General features: G+C 38.3%; 1 protein-coding gene across 1 annotated transcript; it reads left to right on the top strand.

Moving 5' to 3' along the window:
• Positions 1 to 1,136: 1,136 nt before the first annotated feature.
• mfng (MFNG O-fucosylpeptide 3-beta-N-acetylglucosaminyltransferase) lies at positions 1,137 to 23,721 on the top strand. Its single transcript, XM_012878217.3, has 8 exons — positions 1,137 to 1,940; positions 8,574 to 8,619; positions 10,502 to 10,604; positions 15,265 to 15,418; positions 19,645 to 19,730; positions 20,761 to 20,926; positions 21,019 to 21,104; positions 23,091 to 23,721. The coding sequence occupies exons 1-8, from the start codon at positions 1,539 to 1,541 to the stop codon at positions 23,149 to 23,151; spliced, it is 1,104 nt and encodes a 367-aa protein (XP_012733671.3). The 5' UTR covers positions 1,137 to 1,538; the 3' UTR covers positions 23,152 to 23,721.
• The last annotated feature ends 388 nt before the right edge of the window (positions 23,722 to 24,109 follow it).

Here is a 24,109-nt window from a genome sequence, read left to right as displayed (position 1 = left end):
TGAAATGAAATAGCATTACAATATAAAGCGCAGCAGTGATAAGAATGTACAGTGCATGAGAAAAACTGTTTTCAAAAACGTGTGCAGAAGAATGTTCCACCATGTTTATAGTGCAAAAATAGTGGTGCAAAAATGCATTCATTTCAAAAGTCCAATGTTGGCAGCGCAAGATAATAATGGTGCAAAAATGCAGTAATCGTTCACTTGTGTACTTTTAAATTTAAACTGATTATAAAAGAGGAGGAGGAGATCAAGAAAGGTGCTACCCTTCCCACAGCCATTAACATTTACAACGACACCGAGGAAACCTGTATGATATAAATTATAACAAGATTTAATTTGCATTTGGCATAAATAGTGTATTTCTGAATTGAATTTAATGCATGGATTTCATGGCCCTTATCAATACATTTCCCCACCTCAGCTGTAGATCTCTGCAGCTTCTCAAGGGTTGAGATGTCTCTTTGATTAATGCTCTCCTTGCTCAGCCTTTCAGTTTAGGCGGACAGCCATGTCTTGTTAGGCTTGTAGTCGTGCCAAGGTTTTTTTTTTCATTTTTGGATGATGGATTGAACTGCGCCCTGGAAGATGTTGAAAGCTTGTTCAAAGCTTGGGATATTGTTTACTGACCTGACCCTGCTTTCGACTACCCCACAACTATATCCCTGACCTGTCTGCTGTCTTCCTTGGCCTTCCTGATGCTGATTACTCTGTTAACAACCAGAACAGCGGCAGTCATAGTGAAATTAAATGGAATGTGGGTTCATTCATTAGGCAATGTCTTCTTTGCAAAATACTTTCTAAAAGCATGCATTGTTTTCTTTTCACTTCACAATTATGCACTTCTTTGTTTTGGTTTACCAGAAAAATAATAAAGAATATATATTAAAATTTGCAGTTGTAAAGTTGCAAAATGTGAAAAAAGTTCAAGAATTATGAATACTTTTATATGACACTGTCAATTATTGCCTGGATTTGGACAATCTCTTACAAGATGAAAAATTCTGAAATGAAGTCCAGGAATTGGTGTTAAACTGACCAAAAAACATAATAATTTAGGCAATTCTTAGCCCTCCAAAATCGGAAGTTTTAAGTAAGGGTTTATTTTGAAAACACAGGAAGGAAATGCCCTCTGAGGTGCTTCCACCTAACGTTACGCTATAGTGACAGGCGGTCTTATGAGCAGACCTCTGACTCTGAAGTCAGATGAATTCATGGTAGGGGCTTTTAATTAATTAATTAATTAATTTACTGGATTCGTATGAGTCTTTGTATTTATAGCAGGCTAAAATCCAGAAACAAATGATCAGGATAATGAAATCGCTCTGGCAGTCATGAGACCACTAGGAGAGTTGTGAACTTAAAAGGAACTATGACGGTAAAGGAGGAAGACGAAACGCTGATGGAGGAACCGCTACAAAACGAGTCTGAACTGATCTTTTGATAAAAGATAAAAAAAAAACATTTTGCTGATAATGAGATAAACGTATACATAACCTCTGATGCGTCTGAAGACTTTGTCTTTTTAATTGTGCACCATGCGTAAAAGATGGATACGTCGGAGTGTGCCCGTCCTGATTTTCACATTCTTCATCATTGTCTTTGTGGATTTTCAATTACGCGCCAGCAGCTTTCCCAAATTGAGCGTTGGTCACCGCCCGCCGCTCAGTGCGCTCTACGGCTCCATCCAACAGGTTTCCTCCGCGGAAAAAGACGCAAAGAGCTCGGTTTACGACAGGAGCAGCAGCAGCAGCAGCAGCGAAAGAGAATCCAAACCGAATGAAAACAACGGAGGGCAGTCGGTGGCTAAGGATGCCCATGCCACCCAGTCCAATCTGAGACTAGATGATATTTACATAGCTGTAAAAACCACCGGGAGGTTCCACAAGACGCGTCTTGCGCTTCTTTTGGACACTTGGATCTCAAGGACCAAAGCGCATGTAAGTATCTGTATCACTTCAGTTTCCCCCCAATCAGCCATGCAGCTTCTCTTCAGTGTAAAGCACAAGCATTTAGGAGACTTGATTGTTAAGAAAATGACAACAACGTCACTTTAAATATAACTCTGAGCCTTTCTAATCAACAAACTTCACGTAAGAATGTCAATTTACTTTATGCTGTACGTTTTCTGTTCTTAGCACTCAGAGATCAAAGAGGCACTGAGAGCAGTTACACCATATCCGAGGTTTTGTGACTTTAAATGCACCGGCCATGTCTAATAATGACTTGAATGGCAAGTTTGCTGTGCAGTAGCCTACCCTCAGCATTTCTCGCTCCTGGTAAAGATGTGTAAAAAATAATGAAATAAACACTGTGCGAAATAATAAATGTCATTGCATAACTGTAATCTCAACCCAGGAAAGTTGTCGCAGTTTATTGACTGTTGCTTTGGAGAAACATTATCCTCTCACATGGGCGTAACGGATGGGGGGTACGGGAGGGACATACCCCCCCCCCTGAATCTGTGCCCTTCGTCCCCCCACTTTTTCACCCGGCACGACCATTTAATCCGTTATTTACATGTTGTAGCAAGTTTTTCCGAGTCGTCTTTAACCGCACCTCTAGTGAACTCTGTGGGCGCGCACACGTGTGTCATAAAACCAGCCAGAGTCAGCAAAAAGCAGGAAACTTTAAATATATTTTCCCAAATAAACCATGTGAGTTGGGCAACGCTGTTGCATGCATGATGCAGATAATGTTAGCTAAGTGATGATCTGGTGACACATACCACTTTATCGTATTAAGCTAGTTGAAAAGAAAAGAATACTAGTGTTACCTGTGTTACATCCCTTGCTTGTTAGTTCGTGGCGAGAATAAACACAACCTTTTTTAATTCCTGTGTAGAGCTTGTACTCGCTGTGGCATTTCACATATTTAAAAGAAAGCTTTATTGACACAATAGAAGGAGAAGAAGCAGGAAGAGCAGAAGCCAGCAGCAGTGGACAATGATGCTGGGTGTCAGTAAAATATATCTACCTGCAAGGGGAGGCCAAGCGGTTATCAGGACAAGGTTTTCACAGATATTTCAGAATAACTCTCATTCACACTCTAAAGTATTGGAATCTGTATTGTAAAAGGTAGCCCAGGGAAAAGGCCATGAGTCAGGGCAGAGACCAGGTTGGTGCACTGAAAGGGAGAGCCTGCTGACAGTGACAGAGCAAGGGTTGATTCTTTGATTTATTTGTTAAATATTTATTTCCAGATGATATTTGACTTCTACATTTTTTACGTTCTTAAAAGAAGCAGGAATATGTCATGCCACTTTTCTTGATCTTGGATTAATTTTGCACTCTTGTTACATTTGACTGCAATGGAGATGTCACTTTCAATGTTCATGCCAATAAATTAAATTATGTGGCTTATTATCGTTACCTTGTCAACTCCCATTCCATATCGTGTGATAAGACTGTGCCATGTTCAATTGCTAGTGGAAGTTATACCATTTCCTTGCGACTCCTGCTAGCCAATAATTACAATAATTTGCTAATAGGAATGATTCTTTACCAAACATCTCATGTTCAGTGTTTTCATTTGGCACCTTATGATCTGGCTACTTGCCGTGTGGATGTCAGAGGGTCATTGTGTTAACTCAACCAGAGTTTGGCAGCTAAAATGTTTATATTTGGTCAATTTAAAGAACTAAAGTTGGTCCCCCGGTGCGGTACTGAGGCAAATATTATCAGAGTTTATTTAGCAGTTACAGCACTTTATTAAACAATATCCAATACTTCAGTTCTGGTCTTTTTAAGGTGCAGCATTTTGACAACTTTTTCATTGATTCGTCCAACTTGGTTCAAAATATTCCAGTATTTATATCCAGACTCAAAACAGGGCTGATTTATTAAGATATAGTTACATTTCTAAGAAATTATAAATCATTGCTGGTGCTTTGATGGAGTTGCTACGTTAATTTATGTTTTTTTAAAAAAAACATTTTGTTGTTGTTGATTTGTAAAATGAGACAATGCCATAATCACGAGTGAAAGAAGAAGACCTTTAGAGATGTTAACTTCCTCTTTTTAATAAAAACAGCAATACACTGAAAAAAGAAAAATCCTTGCTTCATCTTTACCCCGTACAGCTACAGCTTCGTAAAATCGGTTACGTTTTCAAACCAGGCCACATGTAATCACTGGAACACACGCACGATGCTTCACTGCACAAGTAAAGTGTGCAGAAAGTTACAGGAAGCTTCGCAGGCAGGTTGTCTCGGCTGAGGGGAAGCAGCCGCCGTGTAGCGACTGCGTTAACAATACTGAAACGGAAGCTGGTCACAGAACAGGAAGTAGAGATGTAGATTGCAGAACAGAATGAACTTCATAATACTTAAACACCCCTTCAAAAGCTCATGAGCTGGGTGAAAAGTAAGTACAAATTGGTTTGGCAGCTACTCCCAGCACAGATATACGTACAGTACTGAGAAAAAGCATAAACCCCCTTACAGATTTGTTCTGTTTTTGCTTTGTTTGTTTTTTTTTTGTCACACCTAAATGTTTCAGATCATCAAAACACATTTTAATGCCTGAAAAATATAACCTGAACAAGCAGAAGGAGCAGTTTTGGAAGGATTTAATTAATTATACGGGAAAAAAAGCCTTCCAAAGCTCCCACTGCGGGTATTTCTATAGAACAGATGTCAGACACCACACAACACAAGTATAAACTTCTGCCCATAAGATGTATCAAGGACAAGTCACGAGAACTTCCAAATCAGGGCTGCAACAACAGAACGATGGCTCAACAGGTCATCAGGTCAATGTGGCAACCCACTTTTTTTTTTCTTTTCTTTTTTTTTTTTACATAGGGCATGTTGCACGTTGATGTCGCATTGATATTGGGCTTTTAAGAAAGGACTTTAACATAACTTAATAAAAGTTTTCCACACTAGAATGTTTGGCCTCGGCTACAAAGCATTATACACAATTTTTGAATGAGCTGATGTAGGGCTGGACGATAATTCGATAACAATATATATTGATCGATATATATTAATTTGCTACATATATCGATCAATATATATTCATTTGCTATCAACATATATTGTTGATAGAAAAAAAGGGTCAATAAAAAGTTCAATAGAACAGTTTTCTTTCCTTTTGCATTCTGGCCTGTCATGTAGGTTAATATTACATCTTCCCAACCAATCACAAACCCAGACACAGGAATGCTCCGCCTCCTTTAAAGAGTTCAGAGAGCATGCATTCTTTTTCATTTTTAAAATTATTGCAGTTTTGGTAAAAAGTTGGTTGATAAAGGGTTTAGTTTGAATTCAGTGTTTGTGTGTTCTGTATCTAAAAATAGGTTGCTAAGCAACAGCATAAAATGGCCAGAGCTGCACTTAAACTATATGTTTTGAATTTGTTGATAATTATCAATATCGATCAATATGATTTCTATTTTATCAATATGCTTATAAGCTGATGTAGGGAGCCATTCAGGAAGCCTCGTGTTTGTAAGCTTTATCGATCCATTTTTAAGTCAGTTTCAACGTGCTTTTTGAGATCATTATCTCGCTGAAACAACCTGTTGTCTCCAAGGTCCAACGGTGGTCGTTCATTCAGGGTGAAGTGAAAGAATTGGGGGATGTAGATCTCCAATTTCATATTCTATCCAGTGAGACAGCACTGCAGCATGGTGCTACTACCACCGTGCTCGACAGCTGCTACTGTTTTCATTGGTTTGAAACCCTCACTTAGACTTCTTCAAATTACCTCATGTGATTGTTGATGCCAAATGGCTCAGCCTTTCCGCAAAAAGCACATGACTTGTCCACAAGGCCAGCTGCAAATTTTAGTCAAGCTTCAAGGTACTGACTTCGGTGGAGGAACTTCTATTGAGCTCAGCGTCGTCATAGTCCTTGTTGATGTTAAGGTTGCTTCAGTGTAGGCAGTCTTGCACGTGTTTGAGCTTTGGTGGTTGCTGTGTCGTTGTTGAAAATCGTTGTAAATTTTCTTCCGAGTAATAGTTTGTGCTGGATTTTTGAAGAACTCTAATGAAAACTTATTTTTTTTCTCTCAATAGAATCTAATAATGGTAGGAAAGACTATATCTGTGTTGGTCAAGATGGAAATTTGTTTCTTAGACCTGTTCCTTGTTCATCTTAGCTGACCAAGGATTGACAAGGACGGACGAAATCAGGTTTGAACAGGAGCCTTTGGGACAATAACTGAGGCAGAAAAGAGTCACATTCTTAATAAAATTATATCAATAGGATAAAAGACATAATCTACAAATAGACCGACATTGCTTGGAGAAAGGGAGAGCATTAAATTAAAGTTGCTTTCACTTTTTACAGATAATGTCGTCGACACCATTGTCTCTTATTAGTATAAGAGTTTGTTACTTATACTGAATGCGGCAAGAAATTGTGACTAACACACACATCCATAGACGTATGAAGTACTGCTCCGATGTCATGGTACTATTTAGTCAAGCAACTAAAGGTTGGCACAATCACAACGCATACATATATTATTAACTTTCTGTCACGTTTAAAAACATTTTGCTTGTTTTTTTCCACAGAACAAATTGTCTTTCTATTTGTTCTGCAGGTAGTGTGTTTCCAGCTGCTCTGGATTTAATTGGAAACTGGTTTCTGACATTTAATCAGTGAGCTTAACACAGAAATATTCAAAAGACAAAATATAGCCCGTTATTGTTATAAGTGTGCTGTCCATCAGTGAACCATGGTACTCAGTTTTTTATTTTTATTTTCATGTGGACGATGTGGCTTTCTACAAGGCCGTCATGGCTTGTTGGAGCAATGACGCAAAAATGGAAAAAGTTATGCGTCAGTCGCCCATTCAATAGTAATGGGCTCCCCCCTTACTATTGTCATAGGCACAGTGTGGGGAAATACTAAACCTAGAGAGGCAAAATTTTAAAGCTAAATTAAAAGACAGCTTTAATACTTTTAAGGAGTCTGGGCTCAATTTAAACATTTGCCTATCTTCAATGTTCATTGGGCGAAACGCAGAGACACACAGGACACACAACCATGCACACTTACGCTCCTAAGGGCAATATAGAGTAACCCACTGGTCCATCAGGTCAGTTTTTGGACTGTGGGAGAAAGCCAGAGTACCTGGGGAGAACCCACTCTATGCCTTTTCTCAAATGCAGAAAAAACCCAGGCTGGGATTTGAACCGGGGACCTTCTTGCTGCAAGGCAACAGTGTGCCCCGTATAATAATAATGATAATAATAATAATAATAATTTTACTCTAACTTTATCCTAAATCTTTAATTGAGATTCTTGAACATTAGAGAAAGTCTTCTTCAACATATCTGGAATGCAATTTTCAAGGTTCTTCCATTCGAGCCAAAACATTAATTAAGCCCCTTTGAATAAAACATTAGTTACTGTTTGTTTCTATCTTATCTAACAGGTGATTCGTCTCATTCAGAGGTTATTTATTGCCTCACTGGCAGAGACAGACCTACGCCCCGAATGGTTCAGCCTGATGAACTCTGCAAATGGAGTCATTTCCTCGAACCCCTGGAGCAAACCTCATCTGTTCCTGGGACCTGCAGACCTTAAAGATTCAGCCCTTCCTTTCATGCGGGATCAGTTTTGAACAATGAAGAAAAAAAAGCAGAACCCTACAATATTTGTATGAATATTTAGGGTATCTGTTAAATCAAGATTTTAGGGGGTTTCTCTAAGCAGCTTTTGGACCTATATTACATATCCATCTTCATGTTTTGCGCTGTTTTATTATTTATCTACATTTTTAAACGTTTTTCCTGTTATAAATATAGTCAGTGCAACTTTTTTATACAAAAATACACAAAAGGAAACCAATGTGTTTTTAAACACATAATGAACAACAAACAAAATTACTTCTTAACGTACACAGGCACAGTGTAAACTGTTACTAGATGTATAATAAATTAATATGCTCTAACATATATTTTCTAAAGTGTCAGGTTCTCACCTCTGCACCTTTTTTACTGAGAAATGTGCTTATCCTCTCTGTCAGTACGCAACAGAGCTACTTTTTCACCCTGAGTTGGATGTCTTATTTACTTCTGCTTTTTGAGGGGCCTATAAGCAGGTTACGTTGCAATGTACAACAACTGCTAACGTTTGTCCTAAAAATTAATCAAAAAGACTATTATATTTATCATTAATACTTTTGATAATTAAATCCATTTAATTAAAATGTCCTTCTTTTGAGGGAAACGTCTCCCCACTAGATGCCAGTATTGCACTACTGTTTTATTTTTGTAACCGGCTGCCTGGTTGGGGGGGAAATAAGGGAAAGAAGGAAGAATCTCATATGTGATTTAAGGGTCTATTATCTGGCAAATATGATTCAGCCTCGTAATGCTCCTTAGAGCCTCTTCCCACCGTGCGTGTTTCTGCTCATGTGTTGTCATGCTATTCATTGTTCAAGCCGTTGTTGGGCAATATCAACATTTCACCGAATTGTCTTAGTGAAAGTGTCTCGTTTCTCTCACTATAATAGTTTGAATACTTGTTCCCTCAATGGAATAAGAGTTTGCTGAAAATACAGACTATGCAAAGTTGTTTGTTTAAATGCTTTTTTTTCCTCATTCTTTTTGCACAGACGTTCATTTTCACAGACAAAGAGGATGAAGCAATACGTTCAAAAGGTAAGTAGATAATATCACTGCAGTTCTAAGAAACACGCTTTGATAAACATCTACAGTGCCTTCCAAAAGAGTACATTCCCCTTATTTCGTGTTTGTCACCTCAATGACAGATTTAGTAATTTTTACATCCAGACCAACACAGGAAAATGCATTATTCTCAACATGGAAGGAAAAATTTTTGGAAATAAAAATGGGAAAAGACTCTCTGAACAGGGATTTTCAAGTCTTGCTGCAGATTCTCAACTGAAATTACATCTGTCTATGAACATTTTAACACACAAATAATCTGGATGATTTGACTGTAAAGTGCCTTGAGATGACATGTGTTGTGAATTGCTGCTATATAAATAAAATGGAATTGAAATAGGCTTTGATCGAAGCATTGTAGCTCGGCGTTCATGTTTGTAGTCATTGTACTTAACAGAAGGTGAACCCTTGTCCTGGCCCCCAGGCTCAAGAGTTTCGTTGCCTCCAAAAGATTTTCTTCAACCCTGTATTTAGCTCCATCCATCTTCCAGTTTACGACAACCCACTTCATAGTACCTGCTAAAGGAAAGCACCTCCACAGCATGATGCTGCCACCACCATGTTAGACAGTGTGGATGGCATGTTCAGGGGGAAGTTAATTTTTTCCTTTTAACCACACATAGCAATCTGACATTTGCCTATGGGCCAGAAAATACAATTTTAATCTCATCTGACCACGTTTAGCACACCTAATAAAGGACTTCTCATAGCTTCCCCTCAGCAGTGGCACAGGGGCATATTTTTATGACGTGCCCTTAATAGTCCTGTTGATCGATTCCCAAACCTGAGCTTTGCATCTCTGCGGCTCCTAAGCTACCATGGCCCCTAGCAGCTTCTCTGATTATACACTAATTAGGTAAATTCTAAAGACACAAAATCCCAATAAAATACCTAAAAGTTTCTGGTTGTAATTGTTTGGGTTTTCAAGCGACAGCTCAAGAGGCATGAATATTTTTGTAAGCCGTTGTATATGCACTGTATATCTATATGCTCTTGGACACAACTAACATACCTGCTGCACGCTGTCTTGTCTCATTTCAATTAATCTTTTCAGCACAAATCATTCTCAAGACAACAGAATGACGGGACATTTACTTTTTTCAGCACAACAGGTGCAAAAAAGGCACGCCAGGCCGAATTCGAAGGACATTCACCTGCATGTACACGATGTGCCCCTAAAACCTACAATCTTGCGATCCACTCTTGCACATTTGCTGCTTGCGATGATGCAGAGGCAGATTTACCGCTTGACATCCACTGTAATGCTCCAAACCGGCTCCTCATCTCCAGCCAGCTTCTCATTTCTAGTCTATTTCGCCAGCTGATATGACAGCTAATGGATGGTCAATTTAAACACAAAGTGTCAGGCCAGACCTCATCACCCTAAATCAGTGGCTGACTGCGAGTAAATGGAGGCACATCGCTGCCGCTGGGGCCCAAAAAATCATGTGGAGAGGTTTTATAAAAAAGCTGAAAACTGAATTCAGAATCACATTTGAATAATGTCTTTGTGCCAACACGTATTTTCTTGTTTCTTAATCTGTTTTCTTGTTCTCTGTTTAAGTAATTGCATCATGTTCATTTCCCTGTTTCTATTTCTGTACTTTTCTCTCTCATGCTTTCACCTCATTCCTTCAATTTTTCACAGTATTTTTCATTCCTCCGTCATTCTCTGCGTATCTCATCTCGTTTGTTAAATAACAGAGTTAAAAAAAAGAAAAAAGAAAAACAGAGAGCATCAGGAAATTGTTCTGTCTTTCATATGTGCAAACCTATGTAACTCCCAGGGAACACCAATCGGCGTCTTCCTCCTCCCTTCCTTCTCTCAGTCTGCCTCTTATGCTTTTTTGTCCAGGTTATAACATGGTGGTAACGGAGTGCCAGTCAGATCACAGTCAACAGGCTCTATCCTGCAAGATGTCTGCCGAGTATGACGGTTTTATGGCCTCAGGCAAGAGGTGAGACGCAACACATTTCACATGTCAAGCTGTGGTTATAAAGATGGGATTAAGAACAGATATTTCAGTAATCAGCTATGGAAAAATCAAAACATTACAGAGGAAGAAAGATGTGCACACAATCAAAATGGGTTTTTAGAAATTTTCAGGAGGTCACCGATTTTAATAGAAATGGACCATAAATATTTGTCTCAGTCATTAAGATTAGGAATTTGCTGCTACAGTCAATTGCACTCAAACACCAAATTTAAGTCAATAGAATCAGTAAGTTCATGTCTATGTTTGCTCGACCCATGTACGGAGGCCTTAGTCGTCGACCCGGGTTCGACTCCGACCCGCGGTCCTTTGCCGCATGTCTCTCCCCCTCTTCCAACCCCGCACCCCTTCCTGTCAGCCTACTGTGTTAAAAAGCGAGCCACTAGAGCCGTGAAAAATCTCCAAAAAAAAACACCCAAACAAGAACATTAATAATTTAGGTGCTCTTTTTTGAAGACGCGCTAGCCTTGCAAAATTGGGCTGTGATTTTTCTAAAATTGACAAATGCTGGCATTGCATCGCTGCCCCAACAGGCATTGTGAGTTTAGGTTAATTAGGGCCTCTGACACTGATCAGAATCAGGATCAGATGCTTGTGACCGGACATCCCTAATGTACAACTTAAAAAAACCCCAAAAAAATCCCATCTCCTTCACTGAACGTTTTTCCTAAAAGTCATCCTCAAGATGTTTTTTTTTTTGGATAATGTGATACAAATCATTGGGTTTTTGTTCAGCAGCGGTTTTCACCTTCAAACTCTCACGTGCATGATTTTGTGTTTTTCTCATTGTTTAATTCATGAACACTGACCTTAGCTGAGACAAGTGAGACGTGGAGAGCTTTAGATATTGTTCTAGATTCTTGTGACCTGGATGAGTCATTGGTCCACTCTGGGAGTAGTTTTGGTGGGGCGGCCACACTTACAGTTCTTCTCACCGGTCAGTGTTGCATGTATTGTTGGATTATGCCTCTTACTAGGGTTTAGATGTGAAATAGCTCTGTACCCGTCCAATGCTAATAGATGTGAATGACATTGTTGGTATCTATTCTTGAATACTGGGGGAGTGGTTGCCAAGTGGTTAGAGGGCAGGGCAATTGCATCCTGGAGAGGCTGCAAGGTTCCAAGTTCAACTCCCACAGACTGCCACCCTGGGTCCCTGGACAAAACCCTTTGCCAAGCATGCTCCCCTGTCGCTGCATAGTGGCAGCCAACTGCTCCCCGAGGGCTGGGTTAAATGCAGAGGACAAATTTTATTGGAATGTATGTTGCAATCAGAATAAAGATGATGATGAATTTAACTGAATTTCTGTACATTAATGATCTGTTTATTTTTAGCTATCATAACTTTCTCCGTGGTATCATAAAGGTCCTGTTTTAGTGATTTAATGATGTTAAAGGTCTGGCAGTAATCATGCCTGGGTTTTGTGAACGAAAGTGACCCAAATTTTTTTTATTTATTATGAAAGTGGGGCGATTATATTTTCACATAGCGTAAATTGGATAGTTTTTTTCCCCCCCTATTTAAGAAAAAAAAAAAACACATCTGTAATGGGGAAAATATTCTTCAATGCTTTTGGCACCCTATAGATAACCCATGTAGCTGTGATTTTTTCCTAGCCCAAAATGAAGCTCCTATACGATCCTGTCTTAATTTATACTGCATTTCTATGTTTATAAGTTTATATGCTTCTGTTTTTCATTTTCTTCACACAGAAGAGTTCCCATTACAATAATAAAACCCTGCTACAGGATTTGAATCTTCAGCGACACTCCTGTATTTGCTCTTGCAACCAGCGTAAATTTGCATTAGATAGCGCACGTACTGAGAAACGCTCCCCGGCAGTATACGGCAAATGTGAAATATGTTTTATTTGTGGAAAATACATTGAAATTCAACAGCTTGTGCTTGGTGTGTGACTAAGGCGCGGGCGACTGTCTCGTTATAACAATGGCAGAGAAAATTATAGTTTGTTTTTCCCAGTTTGGTTCCAACACAAACTGGGTAAACATCACCCGGTTTCAGTGAAGTCCAGCAGAAGTGGAGATTAAAGCTGTTTGGTTTGGAATGCGGCCCTTGTCAGCCGTTAGCATGGCAGGGGGAAAAAAGGCCCCGTTTTAATTTGGAACCAACAGATTTGTTACTTGGACTCTGGTTTTGTGGATGACGTCTTTTTGGTTTGAAATGCTGCTCTGCCATTATGTCCACTTATCGGGACGGGAGAAGTATATCAAGCTGCTTGATTTGTGAGTTTAATATGCCGGAAAAAAAAAATACTTGGATGACAGAGGGAAACCCAGAATAAAAATAGCTTTTATAGTGAGAGCTGCTTTGTAAATATTTTATGGTCTTCCAGAGCTTTTGCAAGTGTCCAAACTCATTTAACAACACTTGAAGGCAGGCAAATGTTACAACCTCCACTTGTACATTTATGTGTCATTAAATTAAAACAAGCTTTCCTACTTTTTGTTGTCATGCCTCCCCGCTTTCTATTAAAGATACAACATGGAGAAGAAACGGTGCTGCAGCATTCTAAAAGGGTGTTACATTCTACTCAAATGTTTCTGAAATATAACATTTGTCAATATTTTTAATTGGATGAAATGAAACCAAAGTCATAATTTTACTGCTGCTATTGTCATTAGAGAAGATGAAAGCTAGTGTTTGAGTAAAAGGAAGAAGTGTGCTATTTGACACAAAGTTAATTACTTCAGAAATTTTTTTAAATCTACATTCAGTGCCGTTTAGACGTGTACATGTGCACATGTGCACATGTAAACGGCTAAATGTCATACTTATTTTGAGTTTTCAATGGTGTGTTTGAATATAAGACAACAAAACACAAAATATTTTTCTTTTTTTTTTTGGTAAAAAGAGCAGGGTAAACATGAACTGGGTTGTATGACTTTAATGGAAATTTCAGACATACACTGACAACAACATTTGAATGAGTGTCCTTTAGCTTCTGGCATATTTCTGGCTGGATATTTGATCACTCTTCTTGGCTGAATTGGTCGAGCTCATTCACCTAGGTGGAGTTTCTAGTAAGGACCCAGCTTTTTACAACGTCCATACATTTTCAGCAAGGTTGAGCATTACTGTTAGCCTCTTTTATTCATTCCAGAATCAGTTTTGTGTTTGGAATCATCCTTTCCCAAACTGTTAACTCCAATCACAAAGAAAGCTGATCAGGTTGTCAAGGAATAGCCAAAAAGCTTAAAGACTTGTTTTTTTTTTTTCAACTAGGAGATGCTGGGACACCAGTGTCACTGTCATGTGATGGTGATGGTGACAACGTCACATTATAAGTTTACTTGACTGCTAGTGGACTGTTACTTAGACTAGCAGCTGGTTTTAACGATCAACTAGCAGTTAATTGGTACATCAAAGTGGGTGGAAAAAACAAGAAAAAAACTCCAAATCCTTCCAACTTCACTGCATAGATGGCTGAAACACAATGTACGTACTATAATTTAAAGCCAGATCCATGCTAGGAAGCCAACCAATTTAAATAACTGCCACCATTTCTGATAAGTCAAAAGCTCACAATATGCAACCAGAACTGTTCAAGAATGTTCTTGATGGTTAAAAAAAATGCATGGCATGTGTGTAAATTGGTAAGGGATATTAGACCAAAAATGTGCAGGGGTTCATTTACATGTTTGAGCCTGTATGTATAATTTTGACCCTGTTTGCATTAGCTTGTGGAAAGTTGTGTACCCAGTTATTGTTCTTAAAAATCATTGAAGATTTTTGCAGCATTATCATTGAAATACTCCAAAATCACAATCACTAAAAAAACAAACAAAAAACGACACATCATTAAAATCCCCAAATGTATATAACATTCAAGTCCATGATGAGTGTAAGAAAAGCTCTGACTGGCACAGATAAAAATTTGACCAAGTGAACTAGTGTTGATTTCTGAAGTAAACAGTGCAGTTTTTTCTCTCCAACCTAAGAAAAGCTAAGCAATAGATATATGGGGATAGTCCCACACTGGATTAAAGTTATCACTATGAGGCTTAAAGCCTAGGCTTTTGGTTTTTGAATTTACAATCCCTCTTCTTTAAAATCGACTGAGATTAAATTATGTAGATGTTTTGTGCAAAAACTACCTCTAATGTGGTTTACTATGAGTTTCCTTTTTGCTAATATAATACTGAAGTATACTGAGCACTTCTCATGCTGCTCTGTGTTTAGAAGTACTCACAGAGGAATAATTGGGGCTGCACTCAGATTAGAGCTTTACCGTGTATCTTCTGTTCTTCCTAATGATGAATAGGAGGCAGAAAATTACTCAAAGAAAGTTTTTTGAGTATAAGGAAGCATCAATTTTTTAACCCCTAAGAATCTCTCTGCCATATATATTCAGAGTTCTTTAGTGCTCACAAAATATCATTTGGCCATTATTAGTTTGAACAATAAATGCACAGTAACAAAAAAATATGTATTATGAAGTTTCACTGTTGAGTCATTGCTTGTTTTAACTGTTACATGTCATTTTTTTTGGAAGTGCTGCAAGAATGAGCCAACATCGTGGAAAAGCACTTCTTAAATCTTTAATGCGCCTGGGTGCAAAATTCAAACTGCTATTTTCTTCTCTTTCCCTCTCTTGTTCTCCAGGTGGTTTTGTCATGTAGATGACGATAACTATGTGAACGCAGGGGGTCTCTTCTCTTTGCTCTCAACCTTCCCCCAGGAAGGTGACATCTATGTGGGCAAGCCGAGTCTGGACAAACCCATCACTGCTCATGAACTGCTGGACGGAAATAAAACGGTATGCCTACACAGTGATTATTTAATTGGTTGTGCTCTTGACTTTTTTTTTAATTTATTTACTGAACTTCAGTCCTAAACACTTGATTACATTAGCAATGTTGTAGTAAAAGCGGGAACTGATAAAGGCAGCTAAGATTAGAAATATATTGTTCATTTAAATAAGTAAATGCTCATTTTGTTCAGGTAAAAAATGTGCTGAAACAAAACAGAAAAAAACAAAGGTTGCTCAGTTACAAAGATGGTAGATGATAAAGTATAAATAATCAAACAAATAAAAATGTTTTTATTAACCTTAAAGCAGTATCGTGTAAGTTTTGACCCAAATGTTAGCTTAATTTGAGATATATTTATTATTTCTTATTTTTCAGGTCAGTATACAGAACTTGGCATGTATAGCTGCTCCGTGCAGGCTGCCCTTCTCAAAAACTCACTATGAGAGGGTCAGATCTGTCGCTGAATACCCTAAAAAACCTAGAGCCCCACTTTACAGCAGTCTGAGCTCCTCTTTAACACAACAGCTAACCATACATGCTTCTACTTTTCTCTTCCTCAAGTTAAAGTTTCTCATGGCCACAGTTTTTATTACAAAATACAGTATATATATATATAGTTCACAAACCTGCATGTCAGCGCTTCTCCTCTGTTGAAGTTCCTGCAGCCTTTTATAATCTGATGATTGAGCCTGTTGTCTGCCTCGTCTTCCTCTCCCATGGCTCCAAGGGCTCCCCTCCCTCTCCCTCTCCCCCTGGCTCTGCCTCGTTCTCTCCCTCTCTATTTCAATGGAAGACTGAGTATAATCTACAGAGGCGAATGTGGCCTTGTCTACAAGTAACTCAATGATTTTTCAATCGGCTAGTCCAAAGCGGTCTGCTATCGCATTACAAAACACGGAAGGAGACTGTTTAATTTGGTGGCACTGCAGTGTTGCCAGTGGCCTTTAAGGGCACTAAATCTGGAAGGCGGGTGCCCCTAGTGACTAAACGTTATATGGTGCTGCTTTAAGCATATAGGGCTTGAAAGGGTGACGTAACAACTGTACTGCATTATGGGATACCTTAGCATTTGGCAATTAGGTTCTGTTTGTTTACGCAGCCTTTTTCCACAATGCTGTCTTTAAAAAGGAAAAAAAAAAAAAAAAAACATGGAGCAAAGTGCTGTGTCATTAACTGTCACACTCGTTCACGCAACCGCTTTGGGAAGAAGAATCATGGGTTGAGATTTTTCAGTTTTCCAATCTTGAATCAAAACCAAGGAACTCGGATCTCTGAACTAACAAATAGATGCCGAATGGACTCTGGAAGCAGGAGTGAGATGACCAAACCTCAGTTTCAATGCCATATCCCAATGTGTGTGTGTGTGTGTGTGTGTGTGTGTGTGTGTGTGTGTGTGTGTGCGTGTGTGTGTGTGAGACTGTGTGTGTTCAGGGCATTATCACACTGGTAACTGAATCAAAGCATGTTATGCTGTTTCACAGAGAGCTTTTAGCCGGCTGCTAGCGCTAGCCTAGCCAGCTGAAGGTAGCAAATAAGGAGACCCTCTATTTCCTCCACACACAGGAGATTAATTTAAACTTTCTTCATACATTGTCCTCACTCCTTGGAAGTTAATTGTGATATTTTATTATAGCTGAAATAATTTCAAAAGTAATAATGGACATGTGTGTTTCTCAAAGCTTGCTATGCTGTTTTAGATTGAGCTTTTAGCAAGCTGCTAGTACTTGCCTAGCCAGCTAAGGGTAGCAAACAAAGTAAAAGGACACCCTTTGTGAAAATTCCCTGCAAATTAATTAACCAATGAGCCACTAATTATTTCCAACATAAATGCAGAGTGGATGCCATGCTTCAATTTATTTGCCCGGAGCGGAGGAGGAGCTTTGTGAGGTGAAGGTGTGTTGTTTACGTATCTCACCGCATGCCCTTTCGAGCCCCATACAATTTCTTTGTTGTTCCCTTTAAAAGTAAAAAAATAAATAATGAATGAATAATCACATCTCATTCTAAACATACATACAACAGCAAAAAACAAATTCAAACAAACTGGAATTAAAAAATGTCCAAGAATATATAGTCAAAATGTTAAAACAATAAGTGTCAAAATTGCAGTTTTTACCCAATACCCACATTATTTTCTCTCTTCAGCAGCTGATTGCTCGATCCACTCTTATTCCCCTCTTTCTGATTTATGTGCCTCCTTCCTTTATACCATCCACTTACAACCCCTAAGCTCAGCTACTGTGTGGAGGGGTGAAAAGGGATGAATGAAAAGTGTGTTTGTGACATCGGCTCATCTGGGGAGCATTTTTGAGTGATTAGTGTCTTATTTGAATGCACACACAAGCAGCCCTGCACACAAACAATGAGGTCTCTTTAAATACACAACAGGTGCTAGGTGTAGTGATCGTAATGAGCATAGATCTATTCATTTCTCTGTGTGTGTGCAAGTTCGTCCACAAGCTAACAGCATTATTGCCTATATTGCTTTTAAGTGCATCATGATTTCCGTAGCTCTCTGCATTTTCAATCTCTTGTTCATATCTTGAAATTGCTCTTTTCATCTCATTGGTGTCATATTCTCTGCTCTGATTGCATCCATTTATATTGAAAACAGATCTTTATTAGTCTTTGCTTCCTGTTACTCTTCTGCTCTCTCTCTTGCCTTCCTTCCTTCTTTAGCTTTCATTCTCTGGAGGAGAAAATAAAAAAACGAATGTCAGGCTTCTCTCCCTCTATCCCTACCCTCTCTCTTTTTTGCATCTTGCTGTATGTTGGGTTTTCGATTTCCTGGAACCACTAAGAAGCAGCAGGGAAATGAAAGGAGGAGTGTGAAAAAAGAAAGTAGAGGAAAATAAAGAAATTAACAAAAATGTAACAAAATCAAAATAGGAGCTAGTGAAGGAATGGTGTGAACAATTAAAAACTTAAGTAACTTCAAGTAATTCATAGTGGGAGCGGTGGTGGTGCAGGGGTATAGTGCACAACTCATGTAAGTGGTTGTCCTCAGTCCTCATAGCGGTCGTCCGGGTTTTAGTCACAAAAGAAAATAATAAAAGGTAATTATTAAAAGGAGTGCATTTCTGAAAATATACATTGCCTGCAGTTGCACTCATATTCCTTGGACTTTCTATTTTGGCATGTTACAATCAGAAATTCCATGTATTTTATTTGGATTCATTGTTATAGATGGATACAGAGTCCCATCTAACTTTGAACTGGAAGAAAAAGAAAACATGGATTTCAAATGCCTGTATCAAATAAAATCTACAGTTTGATGGGCATTTATGTACAGCTGAGTCAGTGCTCTGAAGAACAACATTTTCCTTGCATTTATAGCTACAAGTCTGTCTTTAACAGATTTGCACTTCGAGAGACTATCCTTTGTGCCATTTTCCACTAAATAGAACAAGCTCAGTTGGGCTAGATGGAGAGCTTTTTCTAAGTCATATTACAGATTGTCAATTAAATTTTGATCTGTACTTTGACTAGGTCATTTGAGCTTAAATGTGTTTACATCAAAACTATTCCATTGTAGCTCTGTCTGTATATTCTGGGTTGTCCTAAACCCTTTTGCAGCCTCTAACAGGTTTTCTTCAAGGCTTGTCCTGTGTTTAGCTCTACCCATCTTCCCAAGTCTTGCCAGCTTCCCTGTCCCTGCTCAAGAAAAGTGTTTACACAGCATGATGCTGCCACCATAGTGATTTTATGGTAGGAATGGTGTGTTCAGGGTCATGTGCAGTGTTCGCTTTCAGCCAGCCACACACATTTTGTTATAGTGCATAAGGTATGATATTAAAATCACACATAATTAGCACATAACTATTAAAACACTAATATTCTACATACATACATACATACATACATACATACATACATACATACATACATACATACATACATACATACATACATACATACATACATACATACATACATACATACATACATACATACATACGTTTTGCTTCATATATTCACTCCACCTGTATTTTTCCATTTTAAGATGTGGTATATATGAGATAACGGTCCTGTTTGTTGGTAACATACATGTAATGGTCACTAGGTGCATAGATGATATGTAATAGGTTTCCGTGTTGGCTAAACTAAGGTTAAGCTTCCTTTTTGCATGTCTTCAGAACCTGCTTTTAAATCCATGTAAGATAAGTTTGCAGGATATTTTCAATTGCTTTGTATTTTAATTTATTACATCTCTCTGTGTGTTGTCTGTTAGACAAAAGTGCAGTTCTGGTTTGCCACAGGAGGCGCAGGTTTCTGTCTGAGTCGTAGGCTGGCAGAAAAGATGTCTCCATGGGCGAGGTATGTATAAATGTAATAGCCTGTGTGCATAGATGTACTAAAGTGTCATGAATAACACCATGAGTGTAAACATAGGCAGGGAATATTCCTGCCCAGGCTGATACTTGTATTACAGCCAGCTGGAAACACAACAAATCTATCACACTTAATAAGTAATTGCTGTCTCTTAATGGTTTAGACCGATTCAAAACACATGAGCTTCTTTCTGACTATGTTACCGTGGACCCCTACTATATTTTGAGTCTACAAGCCTTCACCAGTAACTGAATTAATTGACAAAACAAACATAATTAGGCATTAATATATTGCTTTTATCAGGTTGTAAGTATTTTCCTTTGTTATCTCTTCTAATACTTATAGCACAGATGTACTTTTAGAACTATTAATTCTGTCATTTACTTTGGGACCAATAAGTCATAATCTGGGACCCCTAGTGGCATCCTGATCCAAACATTTTGGAACAACTAGTTTGACAATTACTTTTTTAATAGAAAAAACACCCCAAAACATCTTCCTTTTTTGTCAGAGGAATAGATCTAATAATTATACATAAAAAACAAACAGGGTTATATCAATACATACAACAAATATGTAAAAATATGTAGAAAACTCTTATGCGGTCCTGAAGAGTTGAGGAAATAAGAAGGCAACAGTTATTTTTAGCTGTGCTTATCTGCAGCTTAATTTTTATATAAAAAAGAAAACAACAAACAAAAAGATGTATTAAATCCTAAAAGGCATATAACAGCAGTCCAAGGTAAATATCTGCTCTCTGCGAGGCTGTATTCAAGCTGCAATCAAAGAGCTGAGACTAATGGCTGCTCAGGGCTACATGGTGGGGAATGGGTCCAAACATACAAAGTTCTTTAGAAAAAGGTCAGCACTAAAATTAATGAATAGTTAATGGACCACAAAATGCAAATTCCCCTAAAATGCCCCTCTAGAATAAAAGTTTATCACTTTTTAAAGTCTTTGGGAAACATTTTCACCTAGAAGAACACAGCTCAAAGTCAATATGATTGTCTTTCAGCGGCTCAAACTTTGAACAGACATCAGCCAAAATCCGTCTCCCAGACGACTGCACCGTGGGCTTTATTGTGGAGAAGATGCTGGGCATCTCCATGGTCCACTGTTCGTTATTCCACTCCCACTTAGAAAACCTGCTTCTGATAAGTCAAAGAAGCCTCCCACAACAGGTATGATTAGACGCACGTGCATTAAATACACAGAAACTGATTCAGCTGCACATTCTCTCACTCTTATGCATATTTGCATGTGTTCACTGTAGGTAACACTGAGCTATGGGATGTTTGAGAACAAGATGAACAGCATTGAAGTAAAGGGAAGCTTTTCTGAGGAGGAGGACCCCTCCAGGTTAGTCGCTCCTTCCATTCATTTGTAAATGAGAAGATATGAGCAATGCTCCACTGTCTAAATTAATGTATTTAGTGTCTTTGAATTCTACTGATGCCTGAGGCAACAGCTGTGCGATGTCTTGGTGGGAGCACACTGCAGACTTGCATTGTGTGAGCAATACTCAGGCTGCTTCTGTGAACTGTTGAACTTCCTACGCCTTATGTATACGAATATTAAAAATTTCATGTTCTTAAGCGTTATGGCGCCTGTATTAAGTACGGTGGCCAAAAATACGCTTACACTTTCCATGATATCTGGCATGTGTAAAAAATAAATAAAAATAAATCCTCCACCTCCTTGAAGTCTATATGATTTGATTTTTGAAAGAGAAGGTGCATACTCCCATTTTCACGCATATCAATGAGTAAAAGTAAAACATTAAATATACTGGCCAACTGCCGGGTCCCTTGTGGTAAAAAAAAGAAGAAGAAAAAACAGCATTTAGCACTAATTAAGTCGCAGGCAGCTTAACATCCCATTAACGGCAAACTACTTCCACATGACTCAGTGCATAACAAATTAATTCATCTTGTACTAAAAATGTTTCACATGTTTAATATCCAAGAAGTCAAAGTCTTAATTACAAATAAATGTGTAATCTATAGGTGAGCAGAGATGGCCATGCAGAGGAAAAAGATTCTAGTAAAAAAAAGATTAGTACTGTTGCACAACATCTTTCAGGATAATAATATAATACGATAATAATTGTAATTAATGATTATAATAATTACCAATATTACTATTAATTGTCTATACATTACTACCTTGTAAGGAATTGCACACTTTCTTCCTTACTTCCACACGTGAGATTACAGGTTGTTAGATTTTACGCCCCGTCCACATAAAGAACAACTTAGTAAATATTCTTAAATGATTGAGAAAATTTTTTTTGCGTTTATACATTGAACATCATTGAAAATGTTTTAGTAGGTATGCCGGGCCCAGCAACAGCGCAGTGATACTGCCACAAAAACACGCAACAAACACGAGGCATGCGCAAACAACTCGTGACGTAAACACAGCAGACACAGACATTTATGCATGCTCAACGGGACATTTAACGTGGGCTGGCAGGGTAGACCGGGCTCGTTTGAAAAGAACAATCCGAGGACACTACTAACAGCCGTAACACAGCCAATTATTGCCTCAGGATGAAAGCGGCGGCAAACGGCACCATGTTTGTGTTTTTTTTCTGCGAGCGAGGTGCATGTGAGTTACACATTATCATTTGAGACCCGGCTGGGATGTACCCATGGAAAAATAAAACTGCCGTTTTGAATTTTTTTACATTCTGGGACCTAGTTTCAAGAATGATCGTTTATGGACTCCCTAAATGCCAGATCAGTGTTAACACACAGCCTACACGACAAAATACCTAATCTGGTCTCTGTGTGGACAGGGAATGTTTTACGTTAGTACCCTGATGCATCTCAATAACCCAGGTAGAAAAAGGCCTATGGCTAGGCTAAACAGATTTGGTGTAAATGGGACAGAGCTCCTCCTGTTTCCACATACCTGCCCTGACCCCCTACATGGCTTTCTTCTTGCCACTCTTCCAAAAAGGCATATCTAAGAGACATGGATACTTTTGCAAAAGCATTTCTATCTATCTATCTATCTATCTATCTATCTATCTATCTATCTATCTATCTATCTATCTATCTATCTATCTATCTATCTATCTATCTATCTATCTATCTATCTATCTATCTATCTATCTATCTATCTATCTATCTATCTATCTATCTATCTATCCATTCATCCATTCATCCATGGTTCCATATATATATATATATATATATATATGTGTATATGTATATATATATATATATATATATATATATATATATATATATATATATATATATATATATATGGAACACTTAACACGATGTAACACTTAAAAATTTGCTGGAGTTAATGACTCTTTATTGTCTTCTGCAGGTTTAAAACCATCCACTGTATTCTGTACCCTTCCACCAGCTGGTGTCCTCCAGTCACTTGAGAGAAAGCCTGTGTCCTACTGGATAAAAAGACAAAAAAAAAATCCCCAGGATATTATTCTCTGTGCTGAAAACAACTGATTTATTTTCAAAGCACAGTCATAGAAACAGAATAGCTCACATGGAACAAGGGTTGAAGCAATATATCAGTATGATGAAACTGTGTTCTCCTGCAACTCTCGGGTTATGTTTTGGCCTCATGAATACAGTGGATATTTGGTATAAAAGTACTGTAAAGGCATGTACTCCTGTTTTTTTTATTACTGTTTTTAAATCAATCTGCTACAAACAATAACAATAACTGTGTCTTCCCATCTGAATGACTTTAAAGACTTGAACAGTTAATAAAGAGAAGAAATGTGTTTTTTTTTCTATTTATTCTGTAAAGATTCGTACGATTTCTGGCAGACGTTTTTTTCCCGCCCTTTCATTTCCATGGACATTGTTTTAATTCAAGTGAGATGCCTTTTTATGCATTTGTTTAAAAGTGAATTATGATTATACTGTAAATAATGTTCATAAATCAATGCAAGTGGTTATGAAATAATTAGAGCTTTTATGGACTGACCTGACATGCTTTGCTGTGTGTTTACTGTTCTGAAGGAGATATTGTCCTTGCACCTACAGCATGAAGTCTGCACACAATGAACTGCCTTGACTCACGTCTCCCTCGGCCAAAGCTCTCATCCTCCCTTTTATTTTCTCACTACCTCCTTTCTTCCCTCCACCTTTCCATCTGTCTCATTCGCCGCCACCTCCTGCTTCCTGCATCTCTGTTTACTACATGTCTTGCACACTGTTGAACACCTTGAGGCGGAATACGCCAGAGAATAAAACATTCTTCCACTCACCCCGATTCATTTTCATCACATCGACGGCAAAACACTCAAAGTATGATGATGAGAGCAAGTGACAGTCCCGGTCTCCTGCTGAGAGAGAGAGAGAGAAAAAAAAAAAACA

Source organism: Fundulus heteroclitus, unplaced genomic scaffold (genome assembly GCF_011125445.2).
Source record: "Fundulus heteroclitus isolate FHET01 unplaced genomic scaffold, MU-UCD_Fhet_4.1 scaffold_181, whole genome shotgun sequence".
In the NCBI taxonomy this organism is placed as follows: domain Eukaryota; kingdom Metazoa; phylum Chordata; class Actinopteri; order Cyprinodontiformes; family Fundulidae; genus Fundulus; species Fundulus heteroclitus.
This window is presented reverse-complemented; position numbering and strand designations above follow the sequence as displayed.